The sequence below is a fragment of the Vanellus vanellus genome, assembly GCF_965231255.1.
Source record: "Vanellus vanellus genome assembly, contig: HAP1_SCAFFOLD_36, whole genome shotgun sequence".
In the NCBI taxonomy this organism is placed as follows: domain Eukaryota; kingdom Metazoa; phylum Chordata; class Aves; order Charadriiformes; family Charadriidae; genus Vanellus; species Vanellus vanellus.
In genome coordinates, this window is record NW_028127470.1 from 891,239 (window position 1) to 910,610 (window position 19,372).

The 19,372-nt window shown below is 55.5% G+C and overlaps 1 protein-coding gene across 1 annotated transcript in view; it reads left to right on the forward strand.

Annotated features, from left to right (window-relative positions):
- Positions 1-18,917, forward strand: part of LOC309685240 (inositol 1,4,5-trisphosphate receptor-interacting protein-like 1) — a gene marked incomplete at both ends in the record, with an annotated part of 174,386 nt that extends 155,469 nt beyond the window's left edge. The window contains one exon of the mRNA XM_082501045.1: positions 17,728-18,917. Coding sequence (XP_082357171.1) covers positions 17,728-18,917 — 1,190 coding nt within the window. The remainder of the gene's footprint in view (positions 1-17,727) is intronic.
- Positions 18,918-19,372: the final 455 nt, after the last annotated feature.

Sequence of the window (19,372 nt, forward strand, 5' to 3'; positions counted from 1 at the left end):
TGCCTTCGTGCCGAGGCCGGGCTGGATGGCACTCTGGGGGCCACTGTGCCAAGGCAGCCACCTCCATCCCATGCCTTCTTCTTCTTCTGCCCGCAGGTGGGCCAGAGGCCACCAACGCCAGCGCCACAGGGCAGGCAGAGCCCGGCCTTGTCCCTCCACGGGGTCAGGCTGCCAGACCTGCACTGCCCAGAGAGCTTGCAGGCTGCTGGGAGTCGCCACGCACAGGTAGGGAACCTGCGAGAGACGGGGCTGAATGTTTTCCCAACCCTGGGGAGCTGCCAACGGGCAGGTGGGAGGTGCAGGAGAGGACAGGCGGGCTCGGCCCCTGTAGCAAGCTGGACCCCCTGTGCCATGCCCAGCAGGCTGCCTGGGCATGCCGGGGATGCTCCTGCAGGGACCAGCCCTCTCCCAGCCGTTTGTGGGAACAGGGCAGCAGCTGCCTGTGGGGCTGAGCGCTGCCCTGGGGGCTGGCGGGGGAGCCCAGACACAGGAGCTCTTCCAGCTGTTACAAGGGGGGCAAGGGCCACCGTCTCACAGCCTCTCTCCTCAGCTTCTTTTGCAGACAGACAGCGTGGCACACATGGAGGCACTGCCCTGCAACCAGATGGTACTGCCCAGCATCGTGGAGAAACTGGAGACTCTGCCCGGGCGGGCAGCGGCACCCAGATACGCACCCGCAGCTCGGCTACCAGCAGCTGACAGCACCCGCTGCAGGCTGCCTGCTCTGCCAGCAGCACCCGCTGCACCTTCTGCCGGGGCATGGGACACGGCCAGCAGCACTGCAGCCATCAGACACCCACAGCCAGTCCCACCTCCTTGGGGCACCTGCGGTGAGCGGGGCAGACCTGCGAGGGTCAGGAGATTCAGGCCTGCAGCCTATACACCAGCTGTGAAGGGGACAGCTCCGTGCCTCACCAGTGAGGTCCCAGGCAAGGTTTTCCGTGGGAGCTGGAGTCACAGCCAGCAGGCAGTGGCACCGTGGGACTGGGCACGTAACAGGGCCCTGTCAATAACAGCAAGAACAGACGAGGTCCAGGTGTCAATGGGAGCAAGGCTCCTGCAGCTCAGCTCTCGCCTGATCCCCATGCATGGGGGGGACACTGATGCTGCCGTCAGGGGCCCTGTACCAGCTGCCCGGGGACAGCATATGAGGCCAGGGTGCTGGGGACACGCAGCGGAGCACAACCCAGCAATGTGGGCGATGTGGATCAGGTGCGACCTCTACAAGAGATCACCGGGGGTGCACCACCAGGCTTCCGCAGAGCATGTGGACATCCTATCCATCAAGATGCAGGCTCCGGAGGAGCTGGGGAGGAGCTTCCTGGCCCGCACCGGGCATAGTCTGGCCCAGCTCAGGAATGCCAGCCTGCAGTGTCAGCGGGACTGCCCAGAGGAAAAGGCCGTGGCCGAGGAGGAGTGTCAGAACGACAGGGACAAAGAGCTGACCCAGGGGGAAGACATCAACATCCCCAGCATCTGTGTCAACAACTCCTTGGTCCAGGAGCTCTTCCAGGATGCCCACTCTAGTCCCCAGGAGGGGCCTGGCTGGCCCAGCAGCATGGACACAGAGGGGACCGGAGACAGAGCTGGGGATCTGCAAAGTCCCAGCTATGGTCCCAGAGACATTGAACCAACAGCTTCTGGCTTGGCCGGAGCTCATGAGGAAGAGGGGCAGCGCACACCACTCGCTCCTGTGGCACAAGAGGAGGCAGAGGAGCCAGCTTCTGCCTTTGGCGAGCAGGCCCCAGCAGCAGAGGCAAAGAGCCGGGCAGCTGCCCCACACAACCCCGCAGGCTACGAGGCAGCACTGCAGGACGCAGCCTGGTGCATTGTGAGGGAGGTTGTGGCCAGCGCTGTGCTTGTATTCCAACAAGAACAGGCAGCAAGAACACCGGCAGTACCTCAGGGCACCGAGGGTCCGGTGACCGCAGAGGCTCATGGAGAGGACAGCACAGCTGTTGTCTCCCCGGCAGCGCAGGAGGATGAAGTGGCTGCTTCAGTGCTCCAAAACGCTCCGGCAGATGCTGGCGCACCCCACTTTGCCCCAGCAGAAGAGGCAGAGAGCCAGGCACCTGCCCCGCACAGCCCCACAGCATATGAGGAGGCTCTGCAGGACGTTGCCTGGCACACTGTGCGGGAGGCCGTGGCCGGTGCTGTGCTTGTGATCCAGCAGGAGCAGGCACAGAGCGCGGATGCAGAGACGGCTGCGAGAACACCTGCAGCACACCAAGACACCGAGCGTCTCTTGGCTGCAGAGCCTCACGTAGAGGCCAGCACAGCCCCTCTCGCCCCAGCTGCAGACGACCAGGGAGGTGCAGCAGCTTCTCCCGTGGCTCGGGAACCTCAGCACCAGGTGAGCCAGGCGCACGTGGCCAGCACCGGGCATCCTGAGTTGCCGAAGGCAGGCGCAGCGCCCGGGCTGTGTGTAGCAGGGAGATGCCTGGTGTCCTCCAGGTCTCCCGCTGACATCCCCTCCCTCCCCTACCTCTGCTCTTGCTCTTCCCCTGCAGGCGCTCTCCGAGCATCCAGGCAGCGCACAGCCCTCCTACGGCTGCAGGGACGTGCCAGAGGATGTCCCAGGTAGGTCCCTGAGCCGAGGGCAGGCCTGGCTGGGTGCTGCTCATCCCGGCGAGCGGCACCCAGGGTAGGTCGGCAGCACTGCACACACGGGGACTGGCCGTGCTGTGGCCACCCCTCCCTGGGGAACCGCCTTGGTGGCAGGGGGCTGGCAGCGGCTTGCCCGTTGCCTGCCCAGCCCCTCACCTACAGCTCTCTGTTCCCCGCAGGCATCGTGGCCCTGCCACACACCCCGGCTCGACAGCGACGGCCCTCCTTCTTCAGGAGGGCGCTCAGGGCTCTGCGCAGGGCTTTCCGCTGTACCTGCATAGCGGGACAGAAAGAACAGTAGTGTCCTGCTGCCAGTGCCAGGCGGGTCCCCAGAGATGGCATCTGGCCCTGAGCCTGCACAGCATCCAGGCAACCGAAGGATGGCTGCATGGACAGCGCTCCAGACATTCATCTGCCCTGAGGACATCGTGCTGCCAGCCTCCGCTCGGCTATGGAGGCTTTCTGAGGCCAATAAAAGATGACAATTTTCCCCCAATGCTTGTCTGTGCCTGGCCCATCTCAGGAGAAAGATGGCTATTGACCAACACCCCCAGGTCCCTTTCTGCCAGGCAGCTTTCCAGCCACACTTCCCCAAGCCCGTAGCACTGCACGGGGTTGTCACCCAAGTGCAAGACCTGACACTTGGCCTTGTTGAAACTCATACCATTGTCTGCAGCCCATCCAGCCAGCCTGTCCAGATCCCTCTGTAGAGCCTTCCTACCCACCACTAGATCAACATTCCCACCCAACTTGGTGTCCTCTACAAACTTAGCGAGGCTGCACTCAATCCCCTCCTCCACATCGTTGATAAAGACATTAAACAGAACCGGCCCCAGCCATTAACCTCCAATGCCTTGGGAGTGGCAGGACTCGGAGGAGTTGCCAACAGTTATATGTCCACTAACCCTATTGTGATTGTAAACTCAGAAGGGCAAAGGGCTACAGTGCGGCCATATGTGACCTCAACTCCTTTAAACCTATGGGGAAGGGACTGCTTAGGCCAATGGGGAGTTTGCATAACTACGGATTTTTAGTCGGGGCCACTGTATTTTAGAGCTAAAGCGGGGTGTTTCTCAACCCGCTTTAGCTCTAAAATGGCTAACAGAAAAACCGGTGTGGGTTGATCAGTGGCCCCTTGGCCAAGAGAAATTAACAGCCCTGCAGTCTCTGGTAAGGGAACAACTTGTTGCAGGACACATAGAGGCCTCACATAGCCCTTGGAGTACCCCAGTATTTGTTATCAAAAAGAAATTGGGGAAATGGAGATTGTTGCGTGATTTGAGAAAGATCATTAGATGTCATGGCAACAATGGGAGCACTACAACCGGGATTACCTTCGCCTACTATGATACCTATGGGGTGGGAAATTGTTGTAATAGATTTAAAAGTTTGGGTTTTTTTTACCATCCCTCTGGCAGAACAAGACAAAGAAAAATTTGCATTTACTGTTCCATCTGTGAATACCATGGAGCCTACCAAAAGGTATAAAGGTATCAGTGGAAAGTGTTGACACAAGGTATGAAAAACTCGCCTACAATTTGTCAATGGCCTGTAGCAAAAGCGTTCACCATTTATCTTCACACCCACTGATTAAATCGGGCACACAAATAATCTTTGGCAAAAAAAAAAAAAAAAATCTCAGTCGTAGAAACCCAGTGGAGGGCCCCACGGTGTTCACAGATGGGTCAGGAAAAACTGGAAAAGCTGCCATTGTCTGGAGACAAGGAACACAATGGTGACATAAGATCGAACATCAGGAAGGTTCGCCCCAAGTCATAGAACTACGAGCGATGACCATGGTGTTTCAGAGTTTCCCCGGCCCAGTCAACATTGTGACAGATTCAGCTTATGTGGCCGCTCTGGTACAACGTTTAGATAAAGCTGTTTTAGGTAATGTAACTAATGAATTACTGTTTGGTGTATTGAAACTGTCATGGATAACAATGCAGAGGCGACAGCAGGAATATTATGTGATGCACATTAAAAGTCATACCCAGTTACCAGGATTTATAGTAGAAGGCAATGCACAAGCTGATGCTTTAGTGTCTGCAGTGGCCCTGGGACCTGTGCCCAACGTTAAACAGCAAGCGATAGCATCGCCTAGTTTTTATCATCAGGGATATCGTGCTTTGAAACGTCAGTTTAATCTTAGTAATACTGAGGCGCGCCATATTATTGCGGCCTGCCCCGATTGTCAAGATGAACATGTACCTGTATATTATGGCACCAATCCACGAGGATTACGCGCTTTACAGCTTTGGCAAACTGATGTCACACATATTACTGAATTCGGCCGTTTGAAGTATATACATGTATCAATCAATACCTTTTCTTCTGCCCTCATAGCCACTGCTCACACTGGAGAATCAGCTCGAGATGTCTTACGCCATTGGCAGCGTGCATTTTCTGTTTTAGGTGTCCCACAACAGATCAAAACTGATAACGGTCCTGCTTATGTATGGCAAAAGGTAGCTTGTTTTTTACAACTCAGGGGCGTGACACATGTCACAGGCATCCCCCACTCACCCACGTGTCAGAGTATTGTTGAGCGTGCACACGGGACTCTAAAATGCCTTTTACAAAAACAAAAAGGCGGAATGATAGGGGAAAGCCCTGAAGCACGATTAACTAAAGCTGTATATGTATTAAACTTTTTGCAGCTTGCTGATGATACTCCTGCTGCGATGCCACCCCTTCTTCGGCACTTTGGTTCCCTTGTGACCCAGGAACGGGTGGGTCCTGGAGCAAAAGTGCTGCTGCGAGACCTCAGGACAGGACAGTGGTTGGGTCCGCATGACTTGATCACGTGGGCAAGAGGTTATGCTTGTGTCTCCACAGATCACGGACCACAGTGGGTGCCGTCCAGGTATATTCGTCCATACCTAAAGTCTACAGACAACGACTCCTCACGTGAACTCACAGGATGAAGGCTTTGCACTTGATCCTGTGTCCTGGTTTGAGGTAAAACAGAACCAATTTTGTTCAGTAACTTCGCTTCTTAGCTGGGCCTCTTCTAACTACTGAAATTAACTGCATATTGTGCAGACAATGTTCACTCTCTCAGAGAGATCAGACCAATTGTTTATAGCTGATGCCCAGGCATGGGATGCAGAGAGGCTCCTGCTTACACTTATTGCCATAACAGCCAAGGCCAACCAACTTTGTTATTTGCCACGTTGGAGGGTCGGAAGCGGAAAAGCATAGTGGGGTCCCACCTGCAGGGAGGAGTGGACAGGACAGGTGACCCAAAACTGACCAACAGGGTATTCCATCCCATCTGCCTCATGCTCAGTATAAAAGCTGAGGGACCAAAGGGTCACGGGCTCTTCCTTCAATGGCCGACATCTGAGGAGGACTCTCTCTGCCTGTGATCCCAATCCTGACTCCAGATCCGGAATCCAGTTCCCGTCCGCCACTGAGTCCAGCCTGGGACTGCCCCAGTGCCAGCCGGTGACGTGATTGTCATCTCGGGAGCTTGACACGGTTTTGTATATATTTTTCATTATTTCTTTTTATTTTATTATTAATACTTCATTAAAGTAGTTTAGTTTCTTCTAAACTCTTAAGTCTCTTTTTCCTCCTCTGCCTCTCTCTTTGTAGAGGGGTAGAGGGGAGCATCTGTCGGTCCCGTCTGGGGTCCCTCGGGTCCCCAGTGGTGGATTTGGCCTAAACCACGACAGATTAATTGGCGCCCAACGTGGGGCACGAACAGTGCTCCACCAGAGCTGTGATAAATTGTCCAAATAGTTTGAATTCCAACTTGCTCAGAGATTAGAACAGACAGCTTGCATCATGTCGTTCTTAGAGGAAATCATGTATCATGCCTTTAAACAGCTTTGTTGGACTTTAATGCAGTCAGCTTGGTCTAACCTGCCAAAGGTGTTGCAAACTTCATTTATTCTTTGTCTTTTTATGCGAAGGTTTAAAGGTGCTATGTTGGTGTGGTTCGCAATTCAGATGTATAACACGATGAGTTGGGTAACGGCTCTACCTGTATATCTCGGGCATCAGGTGATGGATTCTGTTATTAATTATACTGTCGGTTCTACCTGGGGAATGTTTACTTCGCCCTTTGATACTTATGTTAATGTGACACCCTCAGAGCTGGGGCATGGAAACCTTCTGGGCTCTGAGGATAAGGACTGGTACCTTGTTAAGATCGTGATTCTGTTGTCGGTGCTTCTGAATGTGGTGCAGGGGTGGTTTATTGTGAAACATCTGTGCAGGGGTAGCTGTAGGGTACCGTGCGCTGCCGCCACTCAGACCCGCGCAGCCGCTCGGCGATCTGCAGCGGCACAAACCGCGGCCCCGCCTGGCCCGGCCGCAGCCGCCCCCCCCGGAGCAACGGCACCACCGGCAGCCGCCCCCCCCCACCGCAACGGCACAGGCGCCTCCTCCGCCGCCGCCGCCTGCACCGGCACCGGCACCACCACCGCCTGCACCGGCACCACCGGCAGCCGCCCCCCCAACCACCACGGCACAGGCGCCTCCGCCGCCGCCGCCTGCAACGGCACCGGCACCACCGGCAGCCGCCCCCCCCACCGCAACAACACCGGCCCCTCCGCCGCCTGTCCCGGCACAAGCTACTGCAGCCACTACAACCAGTACCAAACCTACTCAAACTCCATCAAAATCGGTACAAGCTGCCCCGGTAACCAGGAGGAAGAAGAAGAGGTCAACTCCTTCCCCTACCCCTTACGACAAAGACCACCTCAAGTCAGATAGCTTGGGGGAGGGTTCTGAAGAAGATCCAGGGGAGGGTCCTTCAAGACCAGATAAGGGAAAGAGACCTTTGAAAACAGACAAAGGCGAGAGTCCTTCTAGAGCAGATGTTGGAGAGGCCCCTTCTAGGGCAGCCTCACCACAGGAGGACTCAGATGTAGAGGTAGTTGTTAAATCCTTCTCTATGAAAGATCTGAGAAATATCAGGAAGGACTTTAGTCATCATGAAGGTGAAACACTTGTCTCCTGGTTGCTCCGATGCTGGGATAGTGGGGCAGATACCCTAGATTTAGATGGCAGAGAAGCTAGGCAATTGGGAAACCTGGCCAAGGATGGAGGTATTGATAAAGAGATTGGGAGAAAGACAAGCACTCTCAGTCTCTGGAGGCGACTGGTGTCAGCCATAAAGCACAGGTATCCCTTTAAGGACGATATCGAATGCCGTCCAAGTAAATGGACCACCATGGAAAAAGGTATTAAGTACCTGAGAGAAATGGCTGTGCGAGAGGTGATTTATAGTGATGGGCAAGTGATTGTAGACCCTGATGAAATGCCATGCAAACAATCTATGCTAAAAAAGTTTGTACAAAGTGCACCATCAACATATTCCCACACATTGTCAACAATGGTCTGGGGAGGATCTGATACTGACACACCAACCGTAAATGAAGTGGTTAATAAGGTACGACAGTATGAAGACAGTCTCTCTCGTCCCTTTTCTGTGGCAGCCATAGAAAAGCTGACTGTGACCACCGAGAAAATGACTGAGAAACTGACTGAGAAAATAGAGCAAATGACCCAGAAATTAGTTGAGCAAACCGATAAACTGTTTGATAAACTAACCAAGGTGGAGGAAAAACTCCATTCTTTCCCTGTACAGACTCATGTTGCAGCTGCTAAGAGGAAACGCCCTCCTACTCAAGAGAAAAAACACCTTCCGACTCAAGACAAATCAAACCCGATGCGAGATATCCTGTGGTTTTGCCTCTGTGAATATGGAGAAGACATGAAGAAGTGGGATGGAGAACCTACCTCAGCCCTACAGGCACGGGTGCTTGAGCTGCAAAATGAAGCAGATAGGAGAAAGGATTCTTACAGGAAGAAGGCTGCTCCAACCTACGGTAGGCGATCCTACGGACCAGGTAGGAACCGATCTGATAATCGTAGGTACTACGGTCAACATTAGAGGTGCCCTGCCTCCAGCCAGGAGGAGGAGAGGGACAACCGAGTTTATTGGACTGTGTGGATTCGATGGCCTGGCACATTAGAGCCACAAAAGGATAAAGCCCTGGTGGACACTGGTGCACAGTGTACCCTATTGCCATCGAATCATAAAGGGGCAGAAACTGTCACCATTTCTGGAGTGACAGGCGGATCTCAAGAAATGACTGTATTAGAAGCTGAAGTGAGCCTAACTGGGAATAAATGGGAGAAACACCCCGTTGTTACTGGTCCAGATGCTCCATGCATCCTTGGCATAGACTATCTCAAGAGAGGGTATTTTAAAGACCCAAAAGGGTATCGGTGGGCTTTTGGTATAGCAGCTGTAGAGACTGAGGATGTTACACAGCTGTCTACCTTACCCGGTCTTTCAGATGACCCTTCTGTTGCGGGACTGCTGAGGGTTGAAGATCAGCAGGTGCCAATTGCTACTGCCACGGTGCATCGACGACAGTATCGCACCAACCGAGACTCCCTGATTCCCATCCATAACCTGATTCGCCGGCTAGAGAGCCAAGGAGTGATCAGCAAAACTCGGTCACCCTTTAACAGCCCTATATGGCCGGTGCGAAAGTCTGATGGGCACTGGAGTTTAACAGTAGACTATCGTGGCCTGAATGAAGTTACACCACCACTGAGTGCTGCTGTGCCAGATATGCTACAACTTCAGTATGAACTGGAGTCAAAGGCAGCCCAATGGTATGCTACAATTGACATTGCTCATGCCTTTTTCTCTATTCCTTTAGCAGCAGAGTGCAGGCCACAGTTTGCTTTCACCTGGAGGGGTGTCCAGTACACCTGGAATCCACTGCCCCAGGGGTGGAAGCACAGCCCTACTGTTTGCCATGGACTGATCCAGACTGCACTGGAGAAGAGTGGAGCTCCAGAACACCTACAATACATCGATGATATCATTGTGTGGGGTAATTCAGCAGAAGAAGTTTTCCACAAAGGTAGGAAAATAATTAAGATTCTTCTGAAAGCAGGTTTTGCCATTAAAAGAGGTAAGGTCAAGGGACCTGCACGAGAAATCCAGTTTTTAGGAATTAAGTGGCAAGATGGCCGTCGCCAGATCCCAATGGATATAATTAACCGAATAACATCTATGTCCCCACCTACTAATAAAAAGGAAACACAAGCCTTTTTAGGTGTTGTGGGTTTCTGGAGAATGCATATTCCAGCTTACAGCCAGATTGTGAAACCTCTCTATGAAGTGACTCGAAAGAAAAATGAGTTTATGTGGGGCCCTGAGCAACGACAAGCCTTTGAGCAAATTAAACAAGAGATTGTGCATGCAGTAGCCCTTGGACCAGTCCGAACTGGACGGAACATTAAAAATGTGCTCTACACCGCAGCCGGGGACAATGGCCCTACCTGGGGCCTCTGGCAGAAAGCACCAGGGGAGACTTGAGGTCGACCCCTGGGATTCTAGGGGTCGAAGTCTCCGAGGCCAACTATACTCCAACTGAGAAAGAAATCTTGGCAGCATAGGAAGGAGTTAGAGCTGCTTCAGAAGTAATTGGTCCTGAGGCACAGCTCCTCCTGGCACCCCCATTACCAGTACTGGGCTGGATGTTCAAGGGTAAAGTTCCTTCTACTCATCACGCCACCGATGCTACCTGGAGTAAGTGGGTTGCCATAATCACGCAGCGAGCTCGAATAGGAAACCCAAATCACCCAGGAATCGTAGAAGTGATCACAAATTGGCCCAAAAGCAAAGACTTTGGGATGCCACAAGAGGAGATGGTGACACGTGCTGAGGAAGGTCCACCATAATAGTAATTGGGCAAAAGAACATGGCATTGAGTGGATATATCATATCCCCTATCATGCACCCACTTCTGGGAAGATTGTGCAATACAATGGACTGCTAAAAACCACCCTAAAAGCTATAAGAGGTGGAACCTTTAAAATTGGGACAAGCGTTTAGAGCAAGCTACCTGGCTAATTAACACCAGGGGATCCATCAATGGAGCTGGTCCTGCTCAATCAGACCCTTTACATACTGTAGGAGGAGATAAAGTCCCTGTGGTGCATGAAAGGAATTTGTTCAGGAAAACTGGGTTTCTCCTGCTTCAGGCTAAAGCAAACCCATTCGTGGGACTGTTTTTGCTCAAGGACCTGGATGTACTTGGTGGGTGATGCTGAAGGATGGAGAAGTTCAATGTGTACCCCAAGGGAATTTAACCCTTGGTGAGATTACTCAATCCTGAGCTGTATGATGCTGATCACTACATAATACTAACAGTGTTCAATAAGTGTTTTTCAGGATAACACAGGGGTGATGAAACCTGAGCTAGCTTCATCAAGTGGCGTCCAGCAAGCTCTTCAAGATGAACATGCTACCCCATGGGCACGAACCAGAATGAATTTTGTACCATCTTTCCTGCCCTGAGATGAGATCCTGCAATCATGAACTAAATGGGCTTAAACTTTTGTATATAAACGTAAACCACAGATAAGTGACCTGCATGTATCCATATCATATATATAATCTGTGTGCGTGTAAATTTGATAGATAAAAGTAATAGTAATCTGAGCAAGATGCAAATGGTGTGGAATAAGGGGTGGAATGTCCTGGTTTGAGGTAAAACAGAACCAATTTTGCAAAGAAGCAATCACTAAACTGTCAGTTATAAATCTGGTGAACCTGTCAGGCAGTAAAAGGCCAAAATCCACAGTCATTTCATCATTTCATCTCAATGTCTAACCACATTAGGAAGTGTCATCAGGTGTTCTTTTTTTTCTTTCTCTATCCATTCCTGTGAAGTGAAAAATAAATTTCTGTCTATGAAAAAACCTTCCCTCCATTCAGCATTCCTTGCTGTGTGGCTAATAAAGTTACTTAAGTGAATAAAGCCTGAGATGTACATAAGCACTCATATACTGAAGAATGAACATAAGCATGAAATAAGCACGAATGTACTGAAGTTTAGAATCTGGTAGTTTCTCCCCCCTTAATTTGCTTTTGATGGTTATGTTATTAGGAAACCCTAATTGCCCAGGAATGGTAGAAGTGATCACAAATTGGCCCGAAGGCAAGGCCTTTGGGGTGCCACCAGAGGAGGTGGTGACACGTGCTGAGGAAGCTCCACCATATCATGAACTCTCATTCTCTCAGCTAATGAGAACCAGCATGCTCTGGTTACTGATGGGCCTTGTCGTACTGTAGGAAAGCATCGAAGGTGGAATGCTGCGGTGTGGAGTCCTACAGGACGAGTGGCAGAAGCTGCTGAAGGACAAGGTGAGCGGAGTCAATCTGCAGAGGGAAAAGCCATCCAGCTGGCGTTAGCTGTTGCTGAAGGAGAAAAGTGGCCAAGACTCTCTCTCTCTCCTGACTCCGGGACGGCAGCAAATGCTCTGCGGGGGCGGTTAAAGCAGTGGAAGCAGAGCAACTGGCAGCCCTGTCCTGCCGGCTGGGCCTGTACTCTGTGTCTGTCGGGGCCCTGGTTGCCGGGGGCAGCTGTGAGGCGCTGAGGCGGGGGGGCTGGTTGGCGGCTGTGCCGGTGATGCGCTCTGGCGCTTGTGACATCAGAGGGGCCGTGTCACAATGGGGGCAGCTATAAAAGGCGCCCGCAGGCAGCGCTGCCCCAGCACAGCCTGAGCCAGAGGTGAGTGCGCAGGCGGCGGGAGGCTGGGCCGGAGCGGGGCCCGGGCAGAACGGCGGGCCCCCAGGGGGGTGGGTTCTCATCCTGCATCAAGGGCCCAGCCGCTGGCGGGAGCGCCTGGGGCCGGGCACGCTGCCACCGCCGCCACCGGGGCTGGGCGCAGGCCTTGCTGCCCCCCAGCTGTCTCGCCCCCTCTCCTGCCTGCCCCCAGCTCCCTGCAGTGCAGCGGCAGGGCCCTTGCGCCACCACTTCCTGCCCTCCCAGCCCCACTCAACCCCTTCTCTCCCTCCTCCCACAGGCCATGGCTGACACAACCTTCCTCCCCCTGCTCGTGCAGAGCATCCTCCAGCTCCTGCACATGGTCTGCCAGGAGCTGGGTGAGGCCACCTGCGGGCACATGCGGCAGCACGCGCAGCAGCTGAGCCAGCCCAAGACTCGGCTGCTGCAGGACATGGAGCAGAACGCCTCGGCCTGGGGAGACCTGCTCTTCGCTGCCTTGCAGCACTGGCAGGTCTGGGCGCTCGCTGCAGTCCTCGTCCTGATCTTCAGGCTCTGCCGGCGCCTCAGCAAAAGGAGCCCCCAGCCAGGCAGCAGCGCTGCAGAGGAGAGCTCAGGCAGCAGCACAGAGTGCGGCAACGAACAATGTGCAGGAGAAGGTTCTGGCGACTATGAGAAGCGTGTGTTTGGGAGGTTTGCAAAGCGCATCCGGTCGTCAGTGCAGCGCCTGGCCTACAGGAGCCGCGTGGTGGAGGAGCTGGTGGGCGACCTCCTGGCTGTCCTGCAAGAGCGCTTGTCCAACAGTTTCTTCCCGGTCCTGCAGCCAGCCATCGGGGTGGGTAGCGCCTTCGAAGGTTGGAGTCCCCGTGGGCGTGATGCTGTGTACCGCCTGCTTGTGCCCCTTAAGCTCCCCCGTGGGCACGTTTTCCACCTGGAGCTGGGCACTGCAGCGGAGATGCCGGCAAAGAACTCCCGCGTCCGCGTGGAGCTGGCGTGTACCTGCAGCAGGGATCAGCTGGTGGAGAACACGCCGTTCTACCTCCACCACCCCCAGGAGGAGGAGCTGAGGAAAAGTCCGTCTGCCAGCCTCCTTGGCACCCTCTGCACCGGCTCCTACCTGGATGTGCACAAAACCGCCCAGTGGTTGCAGAACCTGGTGAGCTCAGCCTGGGAAGAGATGCCTCAGGCGCAGCACTACAGCATGAAGGTGCTGCCTTCCAGCCGCTCCTGCAAGCTGCAGCTGACAAACGCCTCTGGGAAAAGCCTCCTCGTTGACATCATGTTTGGGGTGCGGCGAGGCGACTCGGACATCTTCCTGAGCAGCCGGGAGACTCCAGAGGCCATCCTCACCCCCAGCACAACATGGGCAGAGAGCTACGCGGTGGCAGAGGTGAAGTTCTTCAGGCATGTGGCCAGGCAGGCCCCACACGACACCTCCCACCTCAAATGCCTCCAGCTCTTTGCCGCTATCCTGCTGGGCACCGGCTTTTCCACCGCTACCTTCAAGACGGTTGCCATGCACCTCCTCAACACCTTACCAGTGTCGAGCTGGAGCAGGAGGGAATTCCTCATGCGGCTGCAGGATATCCTGTGGTACCTGCGCGGCTGCCTGCACGACAAACGCCTCGACCACTTCTTCTTTGCTAATGAGAACATGCCCGAGGACATCGTCTTGCCCCCAGCCCTCCAAACAGCGGAGCCACTCAACCTCTTCCAGCGCCTGCTGCATGACCCAGCCGCCCACGCCAAGGCAATGCATGAGGCCGATGAGCTGCAAGATCGGCTCACAAGCCTGCTCTTCTACGGACACCGAAAGAGCTCCTCACGCACGGAGCTCTCTTAGTGTCCCCTAGATACTCCCCTGGGAGCTGGTGCTGCGGAACTGAGCACGCTGGGCACGCACAACACGCTACTCAGTCGGCTCTGGGAACTGCTGCCACACCTTTCCTCTGCAGCAGAACCGCACTCTGGGGAGTGGGACGCGATGCGGCTGGAGTCGCCCTTGCAAGGAGCCTTGCGACAGAGACTCCTGTTACCACGGGCACAGCCACCGCCCTGTCCCTCGCGGAGCTTTACCCTGTACATAGATGTCAATAAATCATTTGTTTCACACCCAAACGTGCGTCTGTGCATGTGTGGACATGGGTTTTGGGGGGAAGGCGGGCATAGGGTGCTGAGCGCTCGGCTGCCCTAGAGTGGCGGAGCATTTTGCTGAAGAGCTGATGTGCTGGGCTCTGCTTTCACTGATTGTGGAGCTAAGGCTGGCACCTGTCTCTGCTCCATTGCTGGGGCAATGGCAATCACTTGTTCCCCTCCACAGCTCTGCACATTGCCTGGGTGGCTCCGTAGGTAGGGAGCCTGCAGTGGCCCTGGTAGCCCGACAGCCCTTGGGTGACCCCCGTGAGGTGGTTAGGACGCTGCCCGAGTGGGGAGCCCTGTGCACAGGGAACAAGTGTCACGACTGCTGAGCAGGGCTCTGCCTCCTGTACGAGCACCAGGCTCATTCTCCATACCCTCGTGGGACCTGCGCAACCTTCACCCGGCACACGTCACACGTGTTTTTTTTCCCTTGTTGCCCTGTAACAGCACAGAACATCCTCTCTAGCCAGAAGGAAGGGGGAATGTATACATGTATATCCACAGTCTAAGGAGGGTCACCTTTTGCTGGAACTTGGATCTCACTCCCTACCCCAATCCAAAATGCGAGAACAGAGCTAGCTCTGGAAGGACAGAGCCCTCTACGAGCTAGGAGCCACGAGGCAATCAGTAGATCGCAGGCTGATGATTTGCTTTCTGCATCTGAATGATCTTGCCGAAGCCACCTCTTCCCACATCGTAGTCTGTCCGGTATTCATCTCGCACCTGTCCTCCAGTTTTTCCTCTTCCATACTGTCGCCCCTCCTTAAACCCTGCATCCCAGTCAGTTTGAATGATGCGATCATCTAGTCGCGTGTCGTTGATAAATCGCATTGCGTGTTCAGCGTCTGCTCTTGTGTAGTATTCGACGAAGCAGAAGCCACGTGCAGCGAGGTTCCAGAAAGCTTTGGAGATGTCTCCGATTCAAGGCACGCACTTGCGCCATCCAGGCCACCTTGAGGAGAAGCCATGGCCTGATGGCAGCTGCGTGGCAGGAGACCTGTACTCATACCTCTCTTTGGGACACCTGCTGTGGAAATCCAATGACCCTATATGGGCAAAGACTTGCAAGATCTCTGAGAATTGTCCCCTCAAAAGAGCTGCCTCTGTCTGAGAGCTAAAGAAGCCCAATGGGCGCCCGCTGCCCATCAGCCCAAGGGACGTGGCTTCTCCGGGCTCTCCCAGGGCCCTGCTCTTACAACACCCACTCTGGCCTTTTTTTGCAGCAGGCCAAGTCGCGGACAGCTCCTGCTCCCTGTCTCTCCTGGCACCCGGCTCACAGCTGCCAATAACCTCTCCTCCAAGACCAAGGCAAGAGCAAAGTGCCAGCTCTTCTCAGTAGCAACCTACAGGGGGTAGCGGGAGGTGCAGCGACTCACTGAGTGTCTGCCAAAGCCATCACTGCCCGAGTTACACCACCAATGCGCCTTCTAGAGTAGTGGCCACACACCCATGTGCAGCTGCTGAGAAAAAACAGCCCCTTACTCAAGAGAAAAACCACCCTCCGACTCAAGACCAATCGAACCCGCTCCGAGATGTCCTGTGTCTTTGCCTCTGCAACTATGGAGAGAACATGAGGAAGTGGGAGGGAGAACTGGAAGGCTGCTCTGACCTATGGTAGGCCATCCTACGGACCAGGTAGGAACTCCTCTGCTAATCGTAGGTGCTGTGGTCAACGTTTGAGGTGCCCTGCCTCCAGCCATGAGGAGGAGAGGGACAACTGGATTTGTTGGACTGTGTGGATTCGATGGCCTGGCACGTCAGAGCCACAAAAGTATAAACCCTTGTGGGCACTGGTGCCCAGCATAAAGATCAGCAGGTGCCAATTGCTGCTGCCACGGTGCATCGACAGCAGTATTGCACCAACTGGGACTCCCTCATTCCTATCAACGGCTAGAGAGCCAAGGAGTGATCAGCAAAACTCGCTCACCCTTGAACAGCCTTATATGGCCAGCGCAAAAGTCTGATGGGAACTGGAGACTAACAGTAGACTATCGTGGCCTGAATGAAGTCACACCACCTGGTCCTGAGGCACAGCTCCTCCTGGCACCCCCATTACCAGGACTGAGCTGGATGTTCAAGGGTAAAGTTCCCTCTACTCATCACACCACCGATGCTACCCTGGAGTAAGTGGATTGCCTCAATGACACAGCGAGCTCAAACAGGAAACCCTAATTGCCCAGGAATGGTAGAAGTGATCACAAACTGGCCCGAAGGCAAGGCCTTTGGGGTGCCACCAGAGGAGGTGGTGACACGTGCTGAGGAAGCTCCACCATATCATGAACTCTCATTCTCTCAGCTAATGAGAACCAGCATGCTCTGGTTACTGATGGGCCTTGTCGTACTGTAGGAAAGCATCGAAGGTGGAATGCTGCGGTGTGGAGTCCTACAGGACGAGTGGCAGAAGCTGCTGAAGGACAAGGTGAGCGGAGTCAATCTGCAGAGGGAAAAGCCATCCAGCTGGCGTTAGCTGTTGCTGAAGGAGAAAAGTGGCCAAGACTCTCTCTCTCTCCTGACTCCGGGACGGCAGCAAATGCTCTGCGGGGGCGGCTAAAGCAGTGGAAGCAGAGCAACTGGCAGCCCTGTCCTGCCGGCTGGGCCTGTACTCTGTGTCTGTCGGGGCTCTGGTTGCCGGGGGCAGCTGTGAGGCGCTGAGGCGGGGGGGCTGGTTGGCGGCTGTGCCGGTGATGCGCTCTGGCGCTTGTGACATCAGAGGGGCCGTGTCACAATGGGGGCAGCTATAAAAGGCGCCCGCAGGCAGCGCTGCCCCAGCACAGCCTGAGCCAGAGGTGAGTGCGCAGGCGGCGGGAGGCTGGGCCGGAGCGGGGCCCGGGCAGAACGGCGGGCCCCCGGGGGGGTGGGTTCTCATCCTGCATCAAGGGCCCAGCCGCTGGCGGGAGCGCCTGGGGCCGTGCACGCTGCCACCGCCGCCACCGGGGCTGGGCGCAGGCCTTGCTGCCCCCCAGCTGTCTCGCCCCCTCTCCTGCCTGCCCCCAGCTCCCTGCAGTGCAGCGGCAGGGCCCTTGCGCCACCACTTCCTGCCCTCCCAGCCCCACTCAACCCCTTCTCTCCCTCCTCCCACAGGCCATGGCTGACACAACCTTCCTCCCCCTGCTCGTGCAGAGCATCCTCCAGCTCCTGCACATGGTCTGCCAGGAGCTGGGTGAGGCCACCTGCGGGCACATGCGGCAGCACGCGCAGCAGCTGAGCCAGCCCAAGACTCGGCTGCTGCAGGACATGGAGCAGAACGCCTCGGCCTGGGGAGACCTGCTCTTCGCTGCCTTGCAGCACTGGCAGGTCTGGGCGCTCGCTGCAGTCCTCGTCCTGATCTTCAGGCTCTGCCGGCACCTCAGCAAAAGGAGCCCCCAGCCAGGCAGCAGCGCTGCAGAGGAGAGCTCAGGCAGCAGCACAGAGTGCGGCAACGAACAATGTGCAGGAGAAGGTTCTGGCGACTATGAGAAGCGTGTGTTTGGGAGGTTTGCAAAGCGCATCCGGTCGTCAGTGCAGCGCCTGGCCTACAGGAGCCGCGTGGTGGAGGAGCTGGTGGGCGACCTCCTGGCTGTCCTGCAAGAGCGCTTGTCCAACAGTTTCTTCCCGGTCCTGCAGCCAGCCATCGGGGTGGGTAGCGCCTTCGAAGGTTGGAGTCCCCGTGGGCGTGATGCTGTGTACCGCCTGCTTGTGCCCCTTAAGCCCCCCCGTGGGCACGTTTTCCACCTGGAGCTGGGCACTGCAGCGGAGATGCCGGCAAAGAACTCCCGCGTCCGCGTGGAGCTGGCGTGTACCTGCAGCAGGGATCAGCTGGTGGAGAACACGCCGTTCTACCTCCACCACCCCCAGGAGGAGGAGCTGAGGAAAAGTCCGTCTGCCAGCCTCCTTGGCACCCTCTGCACCGGCTCCTACCTGGATGTGCACAAAACCGCCCAGTGGTTGCAGAACCTGGTGAGCTCAGCCTGGGAAGAGATGCCTCAGGCGCAGCACTACAGCATGAAGGTGCTGCCTTCCAGCCGCTCCTGCAAGCTGCAGCTGACAAACGCCTCTGGGAAAAGCCTCCTCGTTGACATCATGTTTGGGGTGCGGCGAGGCGACTCGGACATCTTCCTGAGCAGCCGGGAGACTCCAGAGGCCATCCTCACCCCCAGCACAACATGGGCAGAGAGCTACGCGGTGGCAGAGGTGAAGTTCTTCAGGCATGTGGCCAGGCAGGCCCCACACGACACCTCCCACCTCAAATGCCTCCAGCTCTTTGCCGCTATCCTGCTGGGCACCGGCTTTTCCACCGCTACCTTCAAGACGGTTGCCATGCACCTCCTCAACACCTTACCAGTGTCGAGCTGGAGCAGGAGGGAATTCCTCATGCGGCTGCAGGATATCCTGTGGTACCTGCGCGGCTGCCTGCACGACAAACGCCTCGACCACTTCTTCTTTGCTAATGAGAACATGCCCGAGGACATCGTCTTGCCCCCAGCCCTCCAAACAGCGGAGCCACTCAACCTCTTCCAGCGCCTGCTGCATGACCCAGCCGCCCACGCCAAGGCAATGCGTGAGGCCGATGAGCTGCAAGATCGGCTCACAAGCCTGCTCTTCTACGGACACCGAAAGAGCTCCTCACGCACGGAGCTCTCTTAGTGTCCCCTAGATACTCCCCTGGGAGCTGGTGCTGCGGAACTGAGCACGCTGGGCACGCACAACACGCTACTCAGTCGGCTCTGGGAACTGCTGCCACACCTTTCCTCTGCAGCAGAACCGCACTCTGGGGAGTGGGACGCGATGCGGCTGGAGTCGCCCTTGCAAGGAGCCTTGCGACAGAGACTCCTGTTACCACGGGCACAGCCACCGCCCTGTCCCTCGCGGAGCTTTACCCTGTACATAGATGTCAATAAATCATTTGTTTCACACCCAAACGTGCGTCTGTGCATGTGTGGACATGGGTTTTGGGGGGAAGGCGGGCATAGGGTGCTGAGCGCTCGGCTGCCCTAGAGTGGCGGAGCATTTTGCTGAAGAGCTGATGTGCTGGGCTCTGCTTTCACTGATTGTGGAGCTAAGGCTGGCACCTGTCTCTGCTCCATTGCTGGGGCAATGGC